General features: G+C 35.5%; 2 protein-coding genes across 4 annotated transcripts in view; both read left to right on the plus strand.

The window, feature by feature from the left end:
* sv2bb (synaptic vesicle glycoprotein 2Bb) overlaps positions 1-18,784 on the plus strand; it is a 50,725-nt gene that overhangs the window by 5,730 nt on the left and 26,211 nt on the right. The gene's annotated exons all lie outside the window — the stretch shown is intronic.
* On the plus strand, positions 7,732-15,896 carry LOC309490884 (uncharacterized protein). Of its 2 annotated transcripts, XM_082160190.1 has the most exons (18): positions 7,732-7,804; positions 8,887-9,133; positions 9,238-9,346; positions 9,437-9,517; positions 9,733-10,134; positions 10,280-10,384; positions 10,517-10,749; positions 10,836-11,014; positions 11,758-11,851; positions 11,931-12,166; positions 12,439-12,553; positions 13,276-13,393; positions 13,483-13,574; positions 13,732-13,849; positions 13,955-14,056; positions 14,135-14,308; positions 15,011-15,187; positions 15,359-15,896. In XM_082160190.1, exons 2-18 carry the CDS (start codon positions 9,053-9,055, stop codon positions 15,565-15,567), a joined length of 2,625 nt encoding a protein of 874 aa, XP_082016316.1. In that variant the 5' UTR covers positions 7,732-7,804; positions 8,887-9,052; the 3' UTR covers positions 15,568-15,896. The 2 variants fall into 2 exon arrangements, with proteins under 2 accessions (XP_082016316.1, XP_082016315.1); XM_082160189.1 differs by lacking the exon at positions 7,732-7,804 and having other exon boundaries at positions 8,720-9,133.

Consider the following 18,784-nt stretch of genomic DNA (forward strand, 5'->3'; position numbering starts at 1 on the left):
GTTATTTCTATAGTAAGTACTAATGTAGTAACGTGTAACTATATGTCACCTTAAAATAAAGTGTTACCAAATTATTAATGTCATTTATTCTCATGACTTAATAAAATTATGATTTAAAAATGCATCTTATATAGAAAAATCCCAGTCAAGCATCTAAATTTGGTTCTCCAGATGTCTGAAAAGACCTACACATTGACTAATATGTAAATGCACCCTCATATATCCAGTGAAATATCCATCAGATTGACTCTTTCATGAATATTGCATACAGCACAGTATAATAATACTGAATTGTGTAAATATCTGTTTTTATGCAGCTCATTGTTTTTTGTGCATTACAGCGCATGATTAAAGGGAGAGAAACTGCACACGGGAGCAGGAAAATAGGTGCATACGTGAACTCAGAGAGCAACGGTTATGTAACACCCAGCTGGCTGTTTCATCTAGGGAGAGCTGGAGAGGGGAATGCTGGGAGGGGTTGTGTGGAAACATACATCAACACGCACTGTGCTGCTGTTAACCAGGATGCAAGCTTCTCACCAAAGCTATGGATGACATCAATTATTCAAAATCATTATAAATTATTTTCTCAAATTTTATTTTTATATTATAAGAATATATAACGATATTTAACGATTTTATACATTTAGACAGGTTTTAATACATACAATAAAAAATATAGATAAAAAAAAAAAAACTGAATAACAATGAAATAATATTAGTTTTTCTAGTTTTCAACCTCCATAATGTGATGCATTTCTGAGTGAAACTGGGTATTCAATAAGAAAAACTGATGTTGTCCATTGAGAATTGATTGCATTATGAAAAGTGGGTGTTGGAAAGTCGCTACAGAGGATGAACAAGCAATTACATTTTGATGAAGGATTAACATTCATATTTGCCTTTGCAGTAAAGACTGATGAAGCCTTACAGTAAGATCAGAAATGTGAAAAAAGGAAATTGCATTACATTTTGATTTCATATTGATCTCATTAGCAAAGATTTCATCCAAAGCTGCGAATTTAAAGGTGCGGTGAGCGAATTCTGAGAAACGCTGTTGAAAGTGGATTGAACACTTATATGCATATACACTCATTGTGTACATGCAGCGTGTTTGTGAAATTGGGGGCGGGGCTAACAAGATAGGGGTGTGATCCTTTTGGGTAGGGGCGTGTTTCTTTTGGTGATTTCAAATATCAACAGCGTACTGCGCCTTTAACTTATGCGCAAAATTGGAATATCGCATAAAACATTTCTGAATAAAGCAGTGTTTCCATCCAATGTGTTCAAAAGAACAAAACCGTCACTTCCTGCCAAAAAATATCTGTAATAAAATGGAAGTTTTTGCATTTAGGGAAGCCACTTTGGATCTTTTTTCATACATCATAAATGACTTGCGTCTCAGACGAAACGCAATGTGTTATTCCAGCCCGATCTCACGGGAAAACGTAAAAAAATCTACGAAGTGGCTTATTCGTACGAATTCATACGACCTGACTCGTACGAATTAGTACGATTTTTGCAAAATAGTACATATTTTACGAATTGGCCAATTCGTATGAATTCATACGAATGACCTACCCCTGACCCCGCCCCTAAACCTACCCATCACGTGGGTTTAGACAAATCGTAGAAATTCGTACGAGTGAGGTCGTACGAATTAGCCAACTTTTTATCATTCGTACGAATTCGTACGAATTGTCGTGAGATAGCGTTGGTTATTCCGAGTTTGGCTCAGGCATTTTACAATAGTCAAATCAACATTTGAGCTGCTGTGCAAGGAAACTGATCCGCTGGTTTGTCCAGTCATCTAATTACATCCACTTTTGAGGCAAAGTCACGTGAGTTTTATGTTGTGCATTGATGAATTTAGTGGCTCATGAAACCAGTCAGTTAAACAAAACAAAACAAACAGCAATAGCTTTGTTTCACAGAGGCAGACTGTCATTTCCTCCTCTAAGTGAGCAAAGAACGTCTCCATGCCATAGTTTATCAATGATGAGAGACGCTAGCTGCAATCAGATGTCTACAGCAATAATAAAATACAATGAGACAACAGAGAGACAAGAAACAGATAAATCCTTTTCTCATGTCATCTATGCACTCCAGCTCCGAGAGACAGAGAGTAATCTAAAGCCATTCGTGGCCAGTGGACAGAATAAAATTTCCGCAGTATTAAGAAGGATTAAATTGCAGCTCTCATCTGTCATGACAACAACTGATCTCACAAACTGATTCTCTCTGTTATTTTCCCCTCAAACACATCTCAGAGATAAAGTTCAGTGATAACACAGATCATTTACTGACTTGTGGACATGGGGATGAATGCTCTGGTCTTCTTTCAAGGGCCTTAACCATTACAGACAGATTCCTATCTTTTTAAAGGGATAGTTCAACCAAAATGAACCTGAACCAATCCAAAAGTCCAATCAAGCCAAACCCGTTTTAGGTGATTTATTCTGTATTGATCTCTTTTTTTTTCTTGCAATGAATAGGGACTTAAAAACACCATAAAAGCATTTCATAAGATGAATGCACTATATTTAGTAAATAGGCTGTAAATCGGCCTAAATTTAAGTTATTTAATGAAGATCCACCATAATTTCCTTGACACTATAGATTCATTTTTGAACAAATAGTTTTTTTGAGTCAGGTCTTCTCAATGAATCCAGTTGATCTGGCTCACAAAACCAGAACGATTCCTTCACAAATCCGTTTCTTTAGCTCAAAAGACATTCAAACAGCTAAAGTAATTTAATTCAGCATATTTATATTTATACTGTCAAGACCTACTTTAATAAAATTTAAAAAAAGTATTAAAGCAACATTGTAATTCACACATATTTGTATTTTATATCATTTAAATGTGTATTTTAGATAATTAAAAAAAATATATATAATTTTTTTTTAAATATATATTTCAATAATTTAGGTCATTTAAATTATTTTATCTACCCTAAAAAGTTATATTTTAGATCATTCAAATGTGAATTTTAGATCATTTAAATAATTGTATTTATTGTTTGTATTTCTTTATAATAATTTTTTATATATTTCAATAATTTAGGTCATTTAAATTATTTTATCTAACCTAAAAAGTTATATTTCAGATCATTCAAATGTGAATTTTAGATCATTTAAATAATTGTATTTATTGTATGTATTTCTTTATAATAATTTTTTATATATTTCAATAATTTAGGTCATTTAAATGATTTTATCTAACCTAAAAAGTTATATTTTAGATCATTCAAATGTGAATTTTAGATCATTTAAATAATTGTATTTTAAATGGACCACTGCACTCAAAGTGCCTGTGCACTCAAAAACATTTTTTTTAAATGGCTTTTTTTTTTAGATTTATGCATTTCAATTAATAGTAAAATTCCATCAAATTGAATTGAATCATTACATATTTTAATTGAATAATTGAACAATCCTTAATCAATAATTACATTTTTTTAATTCTTTTTTTATTTATTTTTGAGTGTAGCATGTTTTGCATTAGTCTTACCAGAGGTGTTGTTGTTGTTGTTGTTGTTGTTGTTGTCCAAACTTAATTTGGTGTAGACATCATCTTGCTGCCCAGCCTCTGACGCCAACGGCTCCTTCGAGACTTGCAGGTTTTTGGAGCCATGGAAATGAATGAAAATGAATTCTGAATCTGTGTTCCTGGAGCTGTGATTCATATTTTATAAAAAGCTTTTGAGGCAGGGTTCAGGAGCTACACAGGGGCTTCATGGTCAGATCATGATGAATAAACAGCATGTTGCCGGTGTATGGAGAGGCTTTAGTTTACCTCTCTCTGGCTTAACCCACAAGTTTTGAGTCAATCAACGCTTTCAGCGAGAGCTAAATTAGATCATCTTTGCACTGGGTTAGAAATAGCATCTCTGTTAATGAAGATGTCACTGTCATCATCAGAGCTGTGGTCGCAGTAGCTCTGAAAGATGTGACATTTGTGTTAACCACATGGGATTTTGGCTGTGGTTTTGTTCTCAGCGGGTGTTTTCTTTGAACTTTGTCAAGTTTTTCTACTTGTCACATTTATTACTGTCACAGCATACAGTATGTTGTTAAATCATCCAACTAAAATCCTCTGAAAACTGCTTGAGCTGGTTTACAAATACAAAAGTTAGTTCTGGTTCTTGAATCTGATTGGTTGAGAGCCTTTTCAATGTGATATTCTACTAATATCGCACGAAAACACATTTGTATCGCTCCGCGTGTTTCTGACAGATCTTTACTGACAGACAGTGAAGATTTCTCACATCAAGCGTCAATGGCAGCGGAGCAAACCCATTATAATTGTAGTTATTGTGTCATGGAATATAGTTTTTTAGGTAAGAATGCAGTTGTTTAGACCTCAAATATGCGATTTATACTCTTCTGTATATATATCTGGGACCTCAAGCATAATATCAAAATCAATCTCAGCAGAACATGATGGTTAAGATGGTATGACCCATTTAAACAAACTACAGACTACAACAACTTCTCCATTACAAAACATAACCCCTCACTGCTTATTTTAGGGTGTGCTTTGAGAAAAATGAACCCCAAGTACTTGTTCATGCCCCAGTTTCAAGTCCAAACCTGCAGAGTTAGAAAGATCCAATACCAAAGGGAAGGACTGCACATAGCCTAGATACATCTATAATGTTTAGGGAAGTCAGCTTTGAGAAAAAAAAAAGAGAAAAGCAGTGTAACGCAAGACAAAGAAACCCAGCCAGTGCTGGTATGTTTCAGGGATTGCATCAGAACAAGTCACTTTCTAACTGATCTAAATGAGAGACAAGCACGAATATTATCAGGACAGATTTTAAACCAATATGATTAACCTCATTTAGACCCAGGAAGACCAATCTGTGTATTTGATTATGAGCAATTAGATTGTGTTTAATTAGGCTGCGCTGAATTGCCAAAAAAAAAAAAAACGGTATGTGCCTCTAAAGGAAGAGAAATGAGCTGGCAGTTCCAAGGCTTTTTTCCCTGGTTATTTATTGGTTACGCCAGTAGGAGTGTCTTATTGAGTGATTCATTGATCCATTTGACCAATATTTGTTGTTGATTAATTTATGAACAAAACTCTTTATAAGTGATTCATTCATTCACCGTAAAAAATGTCTAACCACCCCAACTCAAAAATTTCTAGTGACTGCATGGTCACATCTAAAAAAAATTATTTTACGCCCAAGTGAAATTCGGAAAATTTTATTTTATAATTTACAGAATTCCACTTGGGCCAATTGAAAAATAGTCTAGAAAATTTTGAGTTGGGGAGGTTAGAATTTTTTTTACAGTGTTGCTAATTCAACAGATTTGTTCAGAAAGTAAACCGGTTTCTTTCTTTGAGTAATTTAATCATTAATTCAAGTGATTCAAAAACGCTCATTTATTCAGGAATTGATAGAGGCCAGTGTGTCATTTTGGAACTATTTTTGTCGATGCAATAATATTGTATAACTACGCTATGTAACAGTTCTTAGTTGTTTTAATTCTATTTGTTTTATTTACCTCTGATCAGAATGACTTTGTCAACATTGTGTAGCAATGTGATTATTTTTTCTACAACCTGTCCAAATTTACTGTCGTTTAATCAACTGTGAACATGTTGTTATATTTACATGAGACATTTAAAGCAGCTGTTCCACTAGGATTTGTATTATCGGAAAAATGGATTTTGTTTGTGTGGAATGTAGAGATTTGCATTGCATCTCAATGTATTGTATGATTCTTGTACAAACAAATACATACATACATACAAACTTCCACTACTAGACTAACCACTTTGTTTAACCACGCCCACTTTACAAAGCCCCGCCCTATTCAGACTTCTCAGCCAATGTCAGCAATGCTGAATATGTATAGAGAGAGTTTCACATTGGCTTGTTTTCTGGTTGATTTAAAAAAAAGTGTGGGCCGGCTACTGACACTGTTTGCTGTTTACAGAGGCTAGCTTCAGGTGTTAGTTTTTATTTTTGGTATGTAAAAACAACTTGGATAACAAATGTAACTTTTACAAAAGGACATACTGAGACATTATACAGCACATCATGCTATTCATTGTGGGACACACTGCATGGATGTTATAATATAAATTATAGTAGATAAGTAGACTGGCTCAGAACATTCTCATTATCTTGGATAGTAGAATAGTAGAATAGTAGAATAGTGAATAGTGAATAGTGAATAGTCGGGTTTGTGATGATCAGATGTGTGATGAATACTGAGATGTAAAAAGCTTTAGGCTCCTGTCCCCGAAAGCTACACACACCAGGTCCGCAATCCTGCAGTTTTGGTGACATTTTCCTCCATTTGGAGAAGAGCGTTATGAGGGCCGTTTGAAGAGCCTGTCATTTCTCATGCTGTGCCACGTCTGCGATAATGAGGTATAAAATATGATGAGAGGGAGAGATATCACATCAGTTCTTTCACAGCAGCCTCCCTCCTATTTTGTTTACTTGTTCTAATCTTCTTTTCAGACTTTTTTGGCATCTTTTGCTTTGTTCTGCCATCTTGGAATATTCAATAAAGGGCATTTTATGCATGAAGACGAGGCAGACAGGAGCACATTTTCTGTGTATGAGAAATTTGTGAATGATTGAACTAGTTTTGTATGGGGTTTTTTGTGCATATATTTATGTAAAATTTTAGGTTCAAAATATTATATATATATATATATCATATTTATTTTATTATATTATATATTATAATATTTTTTTATATTTTTGTTTCAATTTGTTATTTATCATATTTTATGTGTTCCCTTGTTCATTTTAAATGAATTTTTGTATAAATATTCCTCAATTAATATGAGAGCATAAAAACAGCATGCATAATAATAATAAAACAATGACAAAAATGTTGTTTAAAATGTTTTGATTGAGTATAGCATGTCACACATATCAACTTCCCATAAGTTTTTCATATCAACTACCCGTATATCAACACTTTTACACTTGTTTGTAATAGGTTTGCTGCATTGCACCTGAATTGAACCTAAAAGTTGAAAAGTTACCATTGTCATCCACATTATTTCCCACAATTCATCATAATCCCAAACCAAAAACCTCTCTTATCCTTTTCCGAGACTGTCCTCCTACAAAAAACGACCATCAAAGTCGTATGTGCAAGCAGCTTATTACGACCTATACTTACGTTTTAAAGTTAACCGCCCTCTAGCGCTCCTTTTAATAATGACGGTGTCGTGTGTAATGAAATGGCGTTTACCGTCATTACCAATCAAAATAGTATTTGTTTTATTATTGCATTTACTTGAGATTAATACAGAAAACTGAGATGTGTAGGCCTAAATGTATTTAGGCTATATATTTTTTATGTATTTGATGTGCTTTTCTTCCTCAAAAAAACGTATTGGAAAGTAAAGAACCACATCAAAATAATTAAACTATTATCCTTTTTTTTTTAAAATAACTTAAGATAAACCTTTTGTAACAACAAAGTAAAAAAAAACGATGATTTAAAAAAAAACACTACAGATGATAAAACCGTGACATTTTATCATATGTAGTGATTTTAAAACATTTTCAGCATTTTTATATTGATTTTTTTTTCAGTTCAGCTAAAGTTTTTAACATATCATCATTTGACCACATTCGTGTGGCGCTGAATAAAAAAAATAAAAAATCAATGAACCAAAAGGAAGAAGAAGAAGAAGAAGAAGAAGAAGAAGAAGAAGGAGGCGGCGGCCTTCTTATACTGTCTATGGCGGCGGCGGCGGCGGCGGAGGAGTGGCGTGGCCAGGTTTTTTCCTGACAGTCCCAGTGCGAGGTCGATATAGGTAAGGTGTGAATTTTATGCTGTTGTTTTTTTAATATATATTTATAAGTAGTTGTGTGTGTTTTTTGTAATTTATGTGGAACTAAATGAGTGCATTTTGACGTCTGGGTTACAAATCAGTTGCGATAACTGTTAGCCATTTTACTCATTAAGAAAATAACTGTTAAAGTTACGTTATTTCATTGCGACCTACTATCTAACGTTAGCTTCATCGCTAGCAGCATGTTGCTATTTCACATGCATCTGCAATTTCTGTCATATTGCCACAAATAATTTCAGCCTAATGTATCCAAAACTGTAACGTTAAATGTTTTCTCTTAGAGAAAAAGGTAGTTTCAGCATTATACAAATAGTATGAGGTCACAACAGTTTTACAGCTATCCAAATGATTTAAATTCAGGGTATCAATTCAGCTAGGTATAACATTTTAAAGAATTTAAAAAATGCAGTAATGGCAAAATCGGTTGACGGAATCAATTGTTCATTGTACATTCATTGTTATTGCCTATTTTAGGTTATAGCCACAAGTCAAGTCACCTTTATTTAGCCTATATATTGCTTTTTACTATACAGATTGTTTCAAATCAGCTTGAAAAAAAAACAACATTAATTTAGTTCATTTATATAGCCGCTCTGGAGAAAACAGTGATGCCATTATCCAGTTCAGTTCAGTTCTCATAATGGTGCCAATGCAGGCAGATCAATAATATTGGTGAATATTAAGTGTCCCCACTTCACATGCAAAATAAAATTTATTTAATAATACCCACTAGTGCAGTGGTTCTCAAACCTGTCCTGGCACACCCAACACTGCACGTTTTCTTTCTCTCACTAATCAAACACACCTGATTCAACTCATCAGCTCATTATTACATGGGTTAATGAGCTGATGAGTTGAATCAGGTGTGTTTGATTAGTGAGAGAAAGAAAACGTGCAGTGTTGGGGGTACGCCAGGACAGGTTTGAGAACCACTGCACTAGTGCATTCAGATTTATAGGCACAAACAGGTTGACAAGGACCAGTCCGTGCCCACACAGAGCCCTGGTTTGTTTTGTCTAATCATCTCATCTGTTTGTTTTCAGGTTTTTGTACCCATCCTTTATCACTGAAATATTTTACAAATCAATCGGTTCTTTTAAGAGCCAGTTTCTTTTTCCTCCTCTCTCTCTATTTCTCGCTTTCCTGTTTTGTATTTTTTTTATGTTTTTACTTTATCCTTCAATTATTTCTATTTAAAAACATCTACAAATGGCATCAGAGTCATTACAACAATTTAATGAATGGCTGGAAGCAGCAAAAACCATGGCTGATGAGTTGGAAACCCAAAAAGTAAAATATTTCATTATTTCTCTATCATGTTATTTACCTAAATTTAAAAGAAAATGCCTCTGCAAATGCTTCCCCAAAATTTATCATTTAGTTTTTACTTACAGACTAAAAAGAAAAGGAAAAAAAAGGGAACTGAAGTCTCCAATGTTTCCTGGAGAAAGAGAGACCAGCATGGGTACATCCTACCACAACGTGTTCAGAAGAAACGATCTGGTCAGTAAAATATACTGCCTACTGTTGTTCACAAGTGTCTAAGCTTTTGGTCAGCAGTGATGTTTTCTATATCATTACATGTGTTTGCAGTTAAACCTGCCGGCACTAGGGAGCTCTCAGAGGTCGAGGACGTGCAAATGAATGATATTCCGCAAGAGGGACCAAGTCTTGGTGAGCATATTGAATTGAAAGCCTAAATAATTTCAGCTTTTCTATTTAAATTTAAAATGTCACATATAGGCAACTGTTAAAGTATGTAATTCCCATTCCTATCATGCATATGAAGTGACAAAACCATATAAGAAATTGTTATTTTTTTTTATTAAAATGCATTATTGCAACTGGCTTTTTCCTTATTATTATCATTTAATTTTTTATTAATTTAGATCAAAATCTTCAGAGGCTAAAAAACCTGTTAACTTCTGTCGCTGTCTCTGCATCAGTGGAAGTAGAAGAGACACCCACCATGTCTGCATGGACCAAAAGACAGGTCATCTCTGAAAAGAAATTCAGGGCTGCAATGCCAGAGATCTTGAATTGCATGTTGGCTGCAGAGACCGTTACCCAGCATTGCTGTCAACAATGCAAAACTCTTGATGCTGTTGTCCGGTGCTTAGACTGTGTCCCCTCAGGAAATCAGTTTTTCTGTTCATCATGTGACACCGAGATCCACCGAAAAAATGTTTTCCATGATAGGGAAGCAATGTTTGATGGTTTTTTAAAACCCATTCCACCAACATCCGTAGTGGTGGTTGATGAAAGTGGCCAATATCAACTCCATGAACAAGGTATGTTCAGATAATGTAGTAGTAGGTGCCCTCTGCAGTTTCCTTTAACTGAATTTTTTTTTACTTTGTTGAGTAAATGTGTAGACATTACTGATATTACTTTCTGAAATTTGACTTTCTGAAATTTGATTTTGACTTTCTGCAGTGTGTATGCTTCCAATTCCTCCACCGATACAAATCTGTTCCTGTGGTCCAAACCTTGACTTCAAAATGATCCCAGGAAAGCAGACCGTATTGGTGACTATCAACGGTATGTCTTGTCACTTCCTTCTACCTTTTTATATCCAACCAGATGAAGTCAAGCATAATAATGGCTTACTATATTCTTTTGTACTGTGCTGTACAAATACTGGCCAAATAGTAAACGCATGTTTGTTTTAAGGTCCATACAACCTGTGCCTGCCGTGTATAAGCTGTCCACTTTGCTCTTCCAAATGGACTCCTGGGATTAGTGACTTGCTTCAATACAGATACTGGCCAGCAACCACCAGCTGCCAAATGCTGTTTAAGTTTGATCTGTTCACATCATTTGAGCAGATGAAATTAGCCAGCCCAGCTTTATCCCAACAAGCATTTCTCAGAATGCTTGAACATCGATGTCTTTGCACTGGTCGGGTAAGGGCTGTTTTCATTTCCAAAGTGTTTGAATTCCAGACTTCAAAATCTTTTATTTACCAAAATAATACCATCCTTCTTTCCAGACGGGTAGTGTTTGTGGTGACACCTTCCACAGAGTCTTTCGGGAGTTTTCCTTCTGCAATTTTAGGAAAGAAGATATGTGCCTGATGGAGCCCTTTAAATGCCCAGCATGCACACCAGACATGCTGGCTATATCTGCAGACGGCAATAGAAAACATTACCGGTTCAAGAAATCCAAAGGGTAAGTGTAATTTTTCATTTCTTTTTTTAATTTGGATATAGGGTGGTGCAATGGTATTTTTGTGTCCATGCTGCATCTCACCTGTCACCCAGTGCTAGATGCGATGGGCTCTAGACCCCCCATGCCATGACCCTCTAAAGGAAAAGCAAGTATAGCTATGGATGGACTGATATATAGAGAAACTGTACTTTACCTTATTGCTGTAAAAAATAACAACCATTCGTAGCATCTAAACCTATTTCTTCAACATAACTTTTTTTTGGCTCTAGTCATTATATAATTATACTTTTATTTGAAATTCATGGAAAGTAACAAAATGTGTCACATGTATGATTGCTTCACATTCAAACGTAAATGCTTTTACAATTTAAAAAGTGTTTTGAGAGATATAGCACTGTTTTAAACAAGCTTTACAATTCTATGACAGCAATCTGGTAAATTGTTCAGGAACTTTTTCTCCCTTCTGTAGCCTGAAGACACAAACAAAAATAAAGATGTTATTTCTTTTTGTACTTTAAACAGTATGTTTTTTACTTACACAAGTTAATTCCAAATTACAGCATTCATTTACACAGGACAAATACAATCTGATACTCTAAACACAGTGTTCCAGATCAAATGTGATTTATACAGACTAAAATGTGTGGCACCTTTATGGTTAATTGTTATATTAATTTAGGTGAATGCAATGTTAAATCATTATTATGTAATTGTGTTGGCGATGAATTCCTCTTATTTAACAGGACAGACGAACCATCTCTTTTTGATGGACTGTTCATCGCACAAGATGCCAAAGTATCTGCCTTTGTTGACCAAATTAGAAGCCAGATGTTAAGTGTAAGGGTTTCTTTAACTCTTTTTAATTGAATGTTTTCTTGTCCTGGGATTACATGTAACGTATTGTATCTACTTTCAGAGGACAGGTCATGATGTCTGTGGACCGGCAACATTTACAGCAGGCAGAGAAATCGCACAGAAGTCCAGGGCCAAGGTGGATGAAGAGGGCCTTGAAATAGCTGTGTGCAGACATGGAATTTTGCTGCAAGGCTTGAACCACTACCGTGGTGAAATATATGCCTACCCAATGTTCCTGCAGAAGGAGCTGGCACAAGCTGCAAATGCAACATTCTTTTGTATGGACATTGCTTGCAGGTAGATAGCCATTGCCAAATGATAACTGAAGTTTTTACTGATGTTTTACCTTTATTAATAACCATTAACACCATGACTAGCTAAATATCACACATTTTTTATATTATGGAATTAGAAAATGAATATGGCTACTACCTTATCAGTACTGATATGACAAATTACCATACATATGACTACATACTGTAGTGTTATTTGATTGGTTACAGGAATTGTACTAGTCACTTAGGTCCTGGTTTGTCTCCTTACCAGTTTTGGCAATTTTTTCTTTACAGGTACTGGCCTTATTTGGAAAAGATGGCAGAAAAGATACCCGAGCTCCAACCACTTACCAGGATGAAGCCTTTTTTATCTGTAATGCATGCCAAGGCTCACACTGGCAAATGTGAGGTACTGTGTGCGAGTTAAGTTTACGTTTTAATGTTAAGTTTACGTTTTAATGTTACGTTTTTTTAGAAACATCCTTACAGCATCACAAAAATTTAGCTTGATTATTATCTCGGAAAATATGCACGTTTCATAAGTCAAAAGTAGTACCTTAAACATTATTGAAATACTTTAATGCAGTGGTTTTCAGACCTGTCCTGGAGGACCCCAGCACTGCATTGTGTACAGTATGTCTCCCTTATCTGACACACCCAATTCAGGTCTTGCGGTCTCTACTAATGAGCTGATGAGTTAAATCAAGTGTCATATAAGTGAGATATACAAAATGTGTAGTGCTAATCCTCAAGGACAAGTTTAAAACTACTTATTTAGTGTGTGTGTGTGTTGGGTGTATATATACACACAATGCTTATGAACTTTTTAAACATAGTTAACATTACTATCAGTGATCACACTGTTACAAGAGAATTGATCATTCTGGTTGAACAGCAGGGTTGTTTGCAGGATTTGCTTCCCGATCCCGTCCAAAAGTTCTAACTGCACAATTGCAGTTGTGAAAGCTTTTCTTTCATTGTTATCCTACCTCAGAACATTTTATATTTGAAAATATTAAACATCAAAATTTGCTCATGGCACCAAATTCAATTGATGATACACAAACTAATAAATAAGATTGATAAAGGTCTTTAGAATGATAAAGGTCTTGGTCTTCTTCTTGGGAGCAGGTCAGGTGGGGCGGTAGAAGCCAGGAGGGTGCAGGAAACACTGTTGGTGAAGAGGTGGAACAGGTCAATAGCTTCCTTTCAAGGGCAGCTCTTACTACAAAGTACATGACCAAGTCAGGTTGGTTGAAAAAAAGGGTTAACCATTGTGTTTGACACAATGCTAGATTGTACAATTGATTTGTTCTTATCGGTTTTGTTTTTTTATAGGCAGAGGAGATATGATTACTGTACTTGCCATGGGATGGAACAATAGGAAGGTGGAGAGTCTCCACAAGACACTGGCGAAAAGATTTGTCAAAGTAAGAAGCCTAGACTGCACGTTAAGGTGTTTCCTGGGCCCTGGAGACACTGTGAATGTGATTGTGCTCTCCACTGCATTTTCTTTCAGGGGCAATTGTGGTTAATTCTGCAGTGATACTATGTTTTCTGTCATTTTTTAAAAATCTTTATAAATAGACTACACAGAGAGCAGAAATGGAAGCAGCCAATCTTGAGAGTCTCAAGCAGGAGTTAAACATCTCTATGGAAGATGCAGATCGGTGGGTGTGTGATGTCAAGCAATGGGCAGCCACTGGTGTGTAATATAGTCACTGGTGTGTACATTTCCATATATATTTGTCTACATTTTTGATACTGTGTTTTCTGTAATGGTCGACTTTGCTTATTTCTGGTTTTCAAGAGAGACACAGGACTCACAGTAGCCAGGAAGAGCTCCAGAGTGAAATCGATGAGATTATTTATTCAATCCGAAGAAAGAAGCATGATCTGTATCGACAAAATGGTATTTGATACTACATCACTCAACTTGCATTTTGTAAAAAAAAAATGTTTTCTAACTTTTTTTTTTTTAAACTTACAGACAGCAACCAAACAAGGCAACGCAAACGGAGAAGACTTGGTGAGCTCAAAAAGACCCTCAGAGAGAAGATAGTGCTGTACAACACCATTCCTGGCTGTGAAGAGAAAATTGACACCGAAGCAGCATGCAGTCTCTCTGATGACTTTATTCTGCCTTGGGAAGCACAAGGAGACGGTAATTAATGTGTTTTATTTTTGTGCTTTTTTGAATTCACAAAATGCAGTTGATTGTTAATATAAGTAATAACACTCAGCAATTTAACACTGCCACCCAGTAAAAAAGGTGTAACATACAGTAAAGAATAACACATTATATATTCTGTTGCTATCTGAAAAGTTATCTGTAATGTTACCATATAAAGACATAGTGATAATCTGATAGTTATTGTTACTCCTGTAACACACCTTCTATACTAGTAGTGGTCATCACTTTTCTTTTATATATAAGAGCTGCAATAGCCAAATACATTTAAGAAGAAAGCCATATCTATTCTGAAATGGCAAAATCCAACCCAAGCATGAAATAACAATTAGATATCCTTTCAATATGTCTTTAATAAAAAAATAAAAACATATCTTAATACTGGGCTGAGCATTGTTTTTTTGTTTTTTTTTACTTTCTGTTGTATTGTAATGTAGTGTGATGTTTCAGTTGTTGTCAATTGTGTATTGGCTGCATTATTATATGCATACTTAAGGGATGATACAGTTAGGATATTGTTATATTACTACCCGTGTACATTTTTATAAAGTTATTCATCAATATTATTCTCAAGGCGCTCAAATGACTAGTGAAGAACACTGCTAGAGGTAAAGCTGAATATGTTGTGTGTTAGTGTTTGAAATTTTTCCTCTCCACTTTTATTTTCAAAAATAGTGGCGAGTCTCCGCTTGAAGAGACGACTGTTTGATCAAGTCATGCTGGTCAGGCGCATGGAGGAGGAGAAGATAATAATTGTAAAAGAGATGACTCAGCATTATCAGCATCTAAAAAAAACATTGGACAAACTGGACAGTCTTCTTCGGGAAACTAAAGAGGACATCAAGATCCATAGTACGTACGATAAATGTTTCTTATTGAATGTGTATAAATAAGGTTATCCCACTAACCAGGATGTTATAGTTTACTGTAAATATTGCTTTAAAAAAATCACAATTCTTAGCGTTTTTTTTTTAATGAAATACTGCTTAATAATCGTCAATTTTCTTCACTTTTTACCTCAAGATCCGCCTAGAGAGCTGACCGAAGATGGACACAGGGGGCTCTACTGCTGTATCTTACACAAGCGACACATTCTACAGCAGAAACTTGCAGCAGTCACCAGCACCTATGGCAGTGTCAACACAGACCCTTCCCTCTTCTTGCTGGAGGAAGATGTTGAAGAGGAGAGTGAGGACAACAGCAGTCCAGAACTTTCTGAAGAAGAGTTTTAAAGTTTTAGCACAAACATTTGAAGCATTGGATTCATCATCTTTCCAAATTCTGATTTTTGAGTCTGGAAATTAAATATTTTTCAGATTAATTAAAAAATAAATAAATAAGTAAAAGTCATTCTTACCCTGAGCTACTGTGTTTGTTTTTTACACCAATATTTTCTAACTCTTTGCAGATTTGAATAACAGAAGGGTCTACATTATCCATAAGCCTCTGTCACCATTGTTATAGAGGCATAGCTTGCTTACTTGTTACTTTTATATTACATATTTTACACGTGGCATGACATTACACCTACAACTTTTAAAAATAATGATTTATTGCAAATTTAATAAATATTTATATTAACATACATTTTGGTCGTTGATGCAATATATTTAATATTACATTTAGCATATGCATATTAATTTGTATGCATAGACTTAATCACAAGTTGTATATCCCATTTTAAAACATTAATTAATTTGAATAAAACTGAAATACTCTTTTTCTTCCTCACTTTACATTAACATTAACTACAATACTACTCATACAGATCAATACAAACTACAGATTTTGTAGAATACAGTGTATTTATATTTTAGATCTTGTAAATATATGTATTCAATATTATTTTGCATCTATATCCTTAACAATAATTAACATGATCATAGTGCCCTGAATGCTGATACTGATGTTCTTAATTTTATAACTTTTCTTTTGCATTTTGCTCACAAGTGGCCAAAGCAGGATATTAGTTCATAACAATACATACAAGTTAATGTACACATCATTCATATTACTTTTTCTTTATTTGTATAATGCCTGTGAAACATTGTATTGCAGGATTTTACTCGTTTAACTTATTACAGCAATAAAAAATCCTGTATATAGATTGATATCTAGGGTTAGGGTTAGGTACGCGTGTGTGTGAGAGAGAGAGAGAGATAGAAAGTGTGTCTGTGTGTGAGAGAGAGTTTGTGAGCAATAGGGTTAGGGTTAGGTGTGTGTGTGTGTATTTGTGTGTGTGAGAGAGAGAGAGTGTGTGAGCAATAGGGTTTAGGGTTAGGTACATTTGTGCGTGTGTGTGTGTCAGTGTGTGTGTGTGTGTGTGTGTGTGTGTGTGTGTGTGTGTGTGTGTGTGTGTGTGTGTGTGTGTGTGAGAGAGAGAGAGAGAGAGTGTGAGCAATAGGGTTTAGGGTTAGGTACATTTGTGCGTGTGTGTGCGTGTGCGTGTGCGTGTGTGTGTGTGTGTGTGAGAGAGAGAGTGTGTGAGCAATAGGGTTTAGGGTTAGGGTTAGGTACATTGTGTGTGTGTGTGTGTGTGTGTGTGTGTGTGTGTGTGTGTGTGTGTGTGTGTGTGTGTGTGTGTGTGTGTGTGTGTGTGTGAGAGAGAGAGAGAGAGAGATAGAAAGTGTGTCTGTGTGTGAGAGAGAGTGTGTGAGCAATAGGGTTAGGGTTAGGTACATTTGTGTGTGTGTGTGTGTGAGAGAGAGAGAGAGAGAGAGAGAGAGAGAGAGAGAGAGAGAGAGAGATAGAAAGTGTGTCTGTGTGAGAGAGAGAGAGAGTGTGTGTGAGCAATAGGGTTTAGGGTTAGGTACATTTGTGTGTGTGTGTGTGTGTGAGAGAGAGAGAGAGAGAGAGAGAGAGAGAGAGAGAGATAGAAAGTGTGTCTGTGTGAGAGAGAGAGTGTGTGAGCAATAGGGTTTAGGGTTAGGTACATTTGTGTGTGTGTGTGTGTGTGAGAGAGAGAGAGAGAGAGAGAGAGATAGAAAGTGTGTCTGTGAGAGAGAGAGAGTATGTGTGTGCCTGTGTTTGTGTGAGAGAGTGTATCTCTCATAAGATCATGATTAATTTGATTCTGCAATTTGTCATTTTTAACCGTTTAATCACAATTTTTTTCTTGCAATTTGAATTCATGCATTTTACTCCTTAGACCTCCCTAACACACAAACGTTATGCCCTCATTGATTTTTATGTTGGTTAAGTTAGTGAAATATTAGGTTTTATACTCTGTCACAATAGAGACCGGTGGGAAACACCATAGTCAGAATTCATTCAAATACTTAAATTAGGCCTATTTACACAACACATTCCAAGACATCCATAATCTTGCTTTGTCATTTCATGAAGGAGGCTTAGTGAGATGAAAAGGTTGTCATGGACAAAGTTACACCCTGGAGGAACTTCTGCTTGTTCGGCTAGACCTCTATGGGCTAGAGTAGACCAAGGACTACATTTGGGCCCTGTCCTAATAGGCCAGTTTCATTGAGATGTGTGTGCACTCATTCAGTGCACTGAAGATGGGCCATGCATCGTTGAAAGGGTTGTTTGTGGTCATGTTTGGGGCACACCAATTGGTTCTCGTGAAGCATCTGCCTCATCCTCTAGATTCTAGAGGATGAGGCAGATGTTCATGAGAACCAATTGGTGTGCCCCAAACATCAATTGTGACCGTTAACAAATTTACACCTCTTACAAGCAAAATATATATGCAGGAGTATAATTCTCAAAATATATAAGTAGTAGACCCTTTAGAGAATATATGTACAAAATTTGATAGTTCTATCTGTTAATTAAGGTGTTTTATATAATACTTTTTAGTCTGAGGAATACATCTTCTTCTAGATGTGCAAGCAGGAAGTAAACTGATCTGATCATGTGACCTTTCATACTAGTCACATGACAATAATACATTTTAATCACGACAATCAATTTTTTTCTTTTAAAAGTTTAATTTCTTGCCCAAAGCCAATAACAACACTTAAATAAGAAAAAATATGCGGTCATAATTATGACCAGTGGGATTAAATGTGTAGCAAAGACAGGGGTTTCCCATGGCAATGATTATATCTCTCAGGCCAATAACAAGTTTTACAATGAATGGGTGATTTCATAACAGAGGATAAATCTTGACTACATTACCCAATTATATCAAAGCCCAGTGACGGGTGGGCGTGGCATGGGGCATCATTTAAAAGCATTGTTCTCGTATTAATAGTATTCAATCGCTGTCTTCCTTGTGTTCTTACCTACAGAAAAAGGAAGTACCAGCTTCAGATGGTTCTAAACCAAGGCCCAAAAGTATATTGGTCTATCCTCCCATACACACATTATAGATCTGACTGTGGGCTAATAGGTCATTTAGGGTAATGAATGATAATAATAATAATAATAACAACAACAACGTGGCTTTCTTACATTTTCAGCAGTAAACAGATCATTAAATGCATTAAG

The sequence above is a fragment of the Leuciscus leuciscus genome (genome assembly GCF_965113295.1).
Source record: "Leuciscus leuciscus genome assembly, chromosome: 25".
Classification (NCBI taxonomy): domain Eukaryota; kingdom Metazoa; phylum Chordata; class Actinopteri; order Cypriniformes; family Leuciscidae; genus Leuciscus; species Leuciscus leuciscus.

What these genes read in the sequence shown, in the direction of transcription:
- LOC309490884 (XM_082160190.1), top strand. Translation starts at nt 9,053, where the DNA reads ATGGCATCAGAGTCATTACAACAATTTAATGAATGGCTGGAAGCAGCA. An exon ending in ATGAGTTGGAAACCCAAAAA is followed by an intron (nt 9,134 to 9,237) that starts GTAAAATATTTC and finishes TTTTACTTACAG; the next exon opens with ACTAAAAAGAAAAGGAAAAA. An exon ending in GCAAGAGGGACCAAGTCTTG is followed by an intron (nt 9,518 to 9,732) that starts GTGAGCATATTG and finishes TTATTAATTTAG; the next exon opens with ATCAAAATCTTCAGAGGCTA.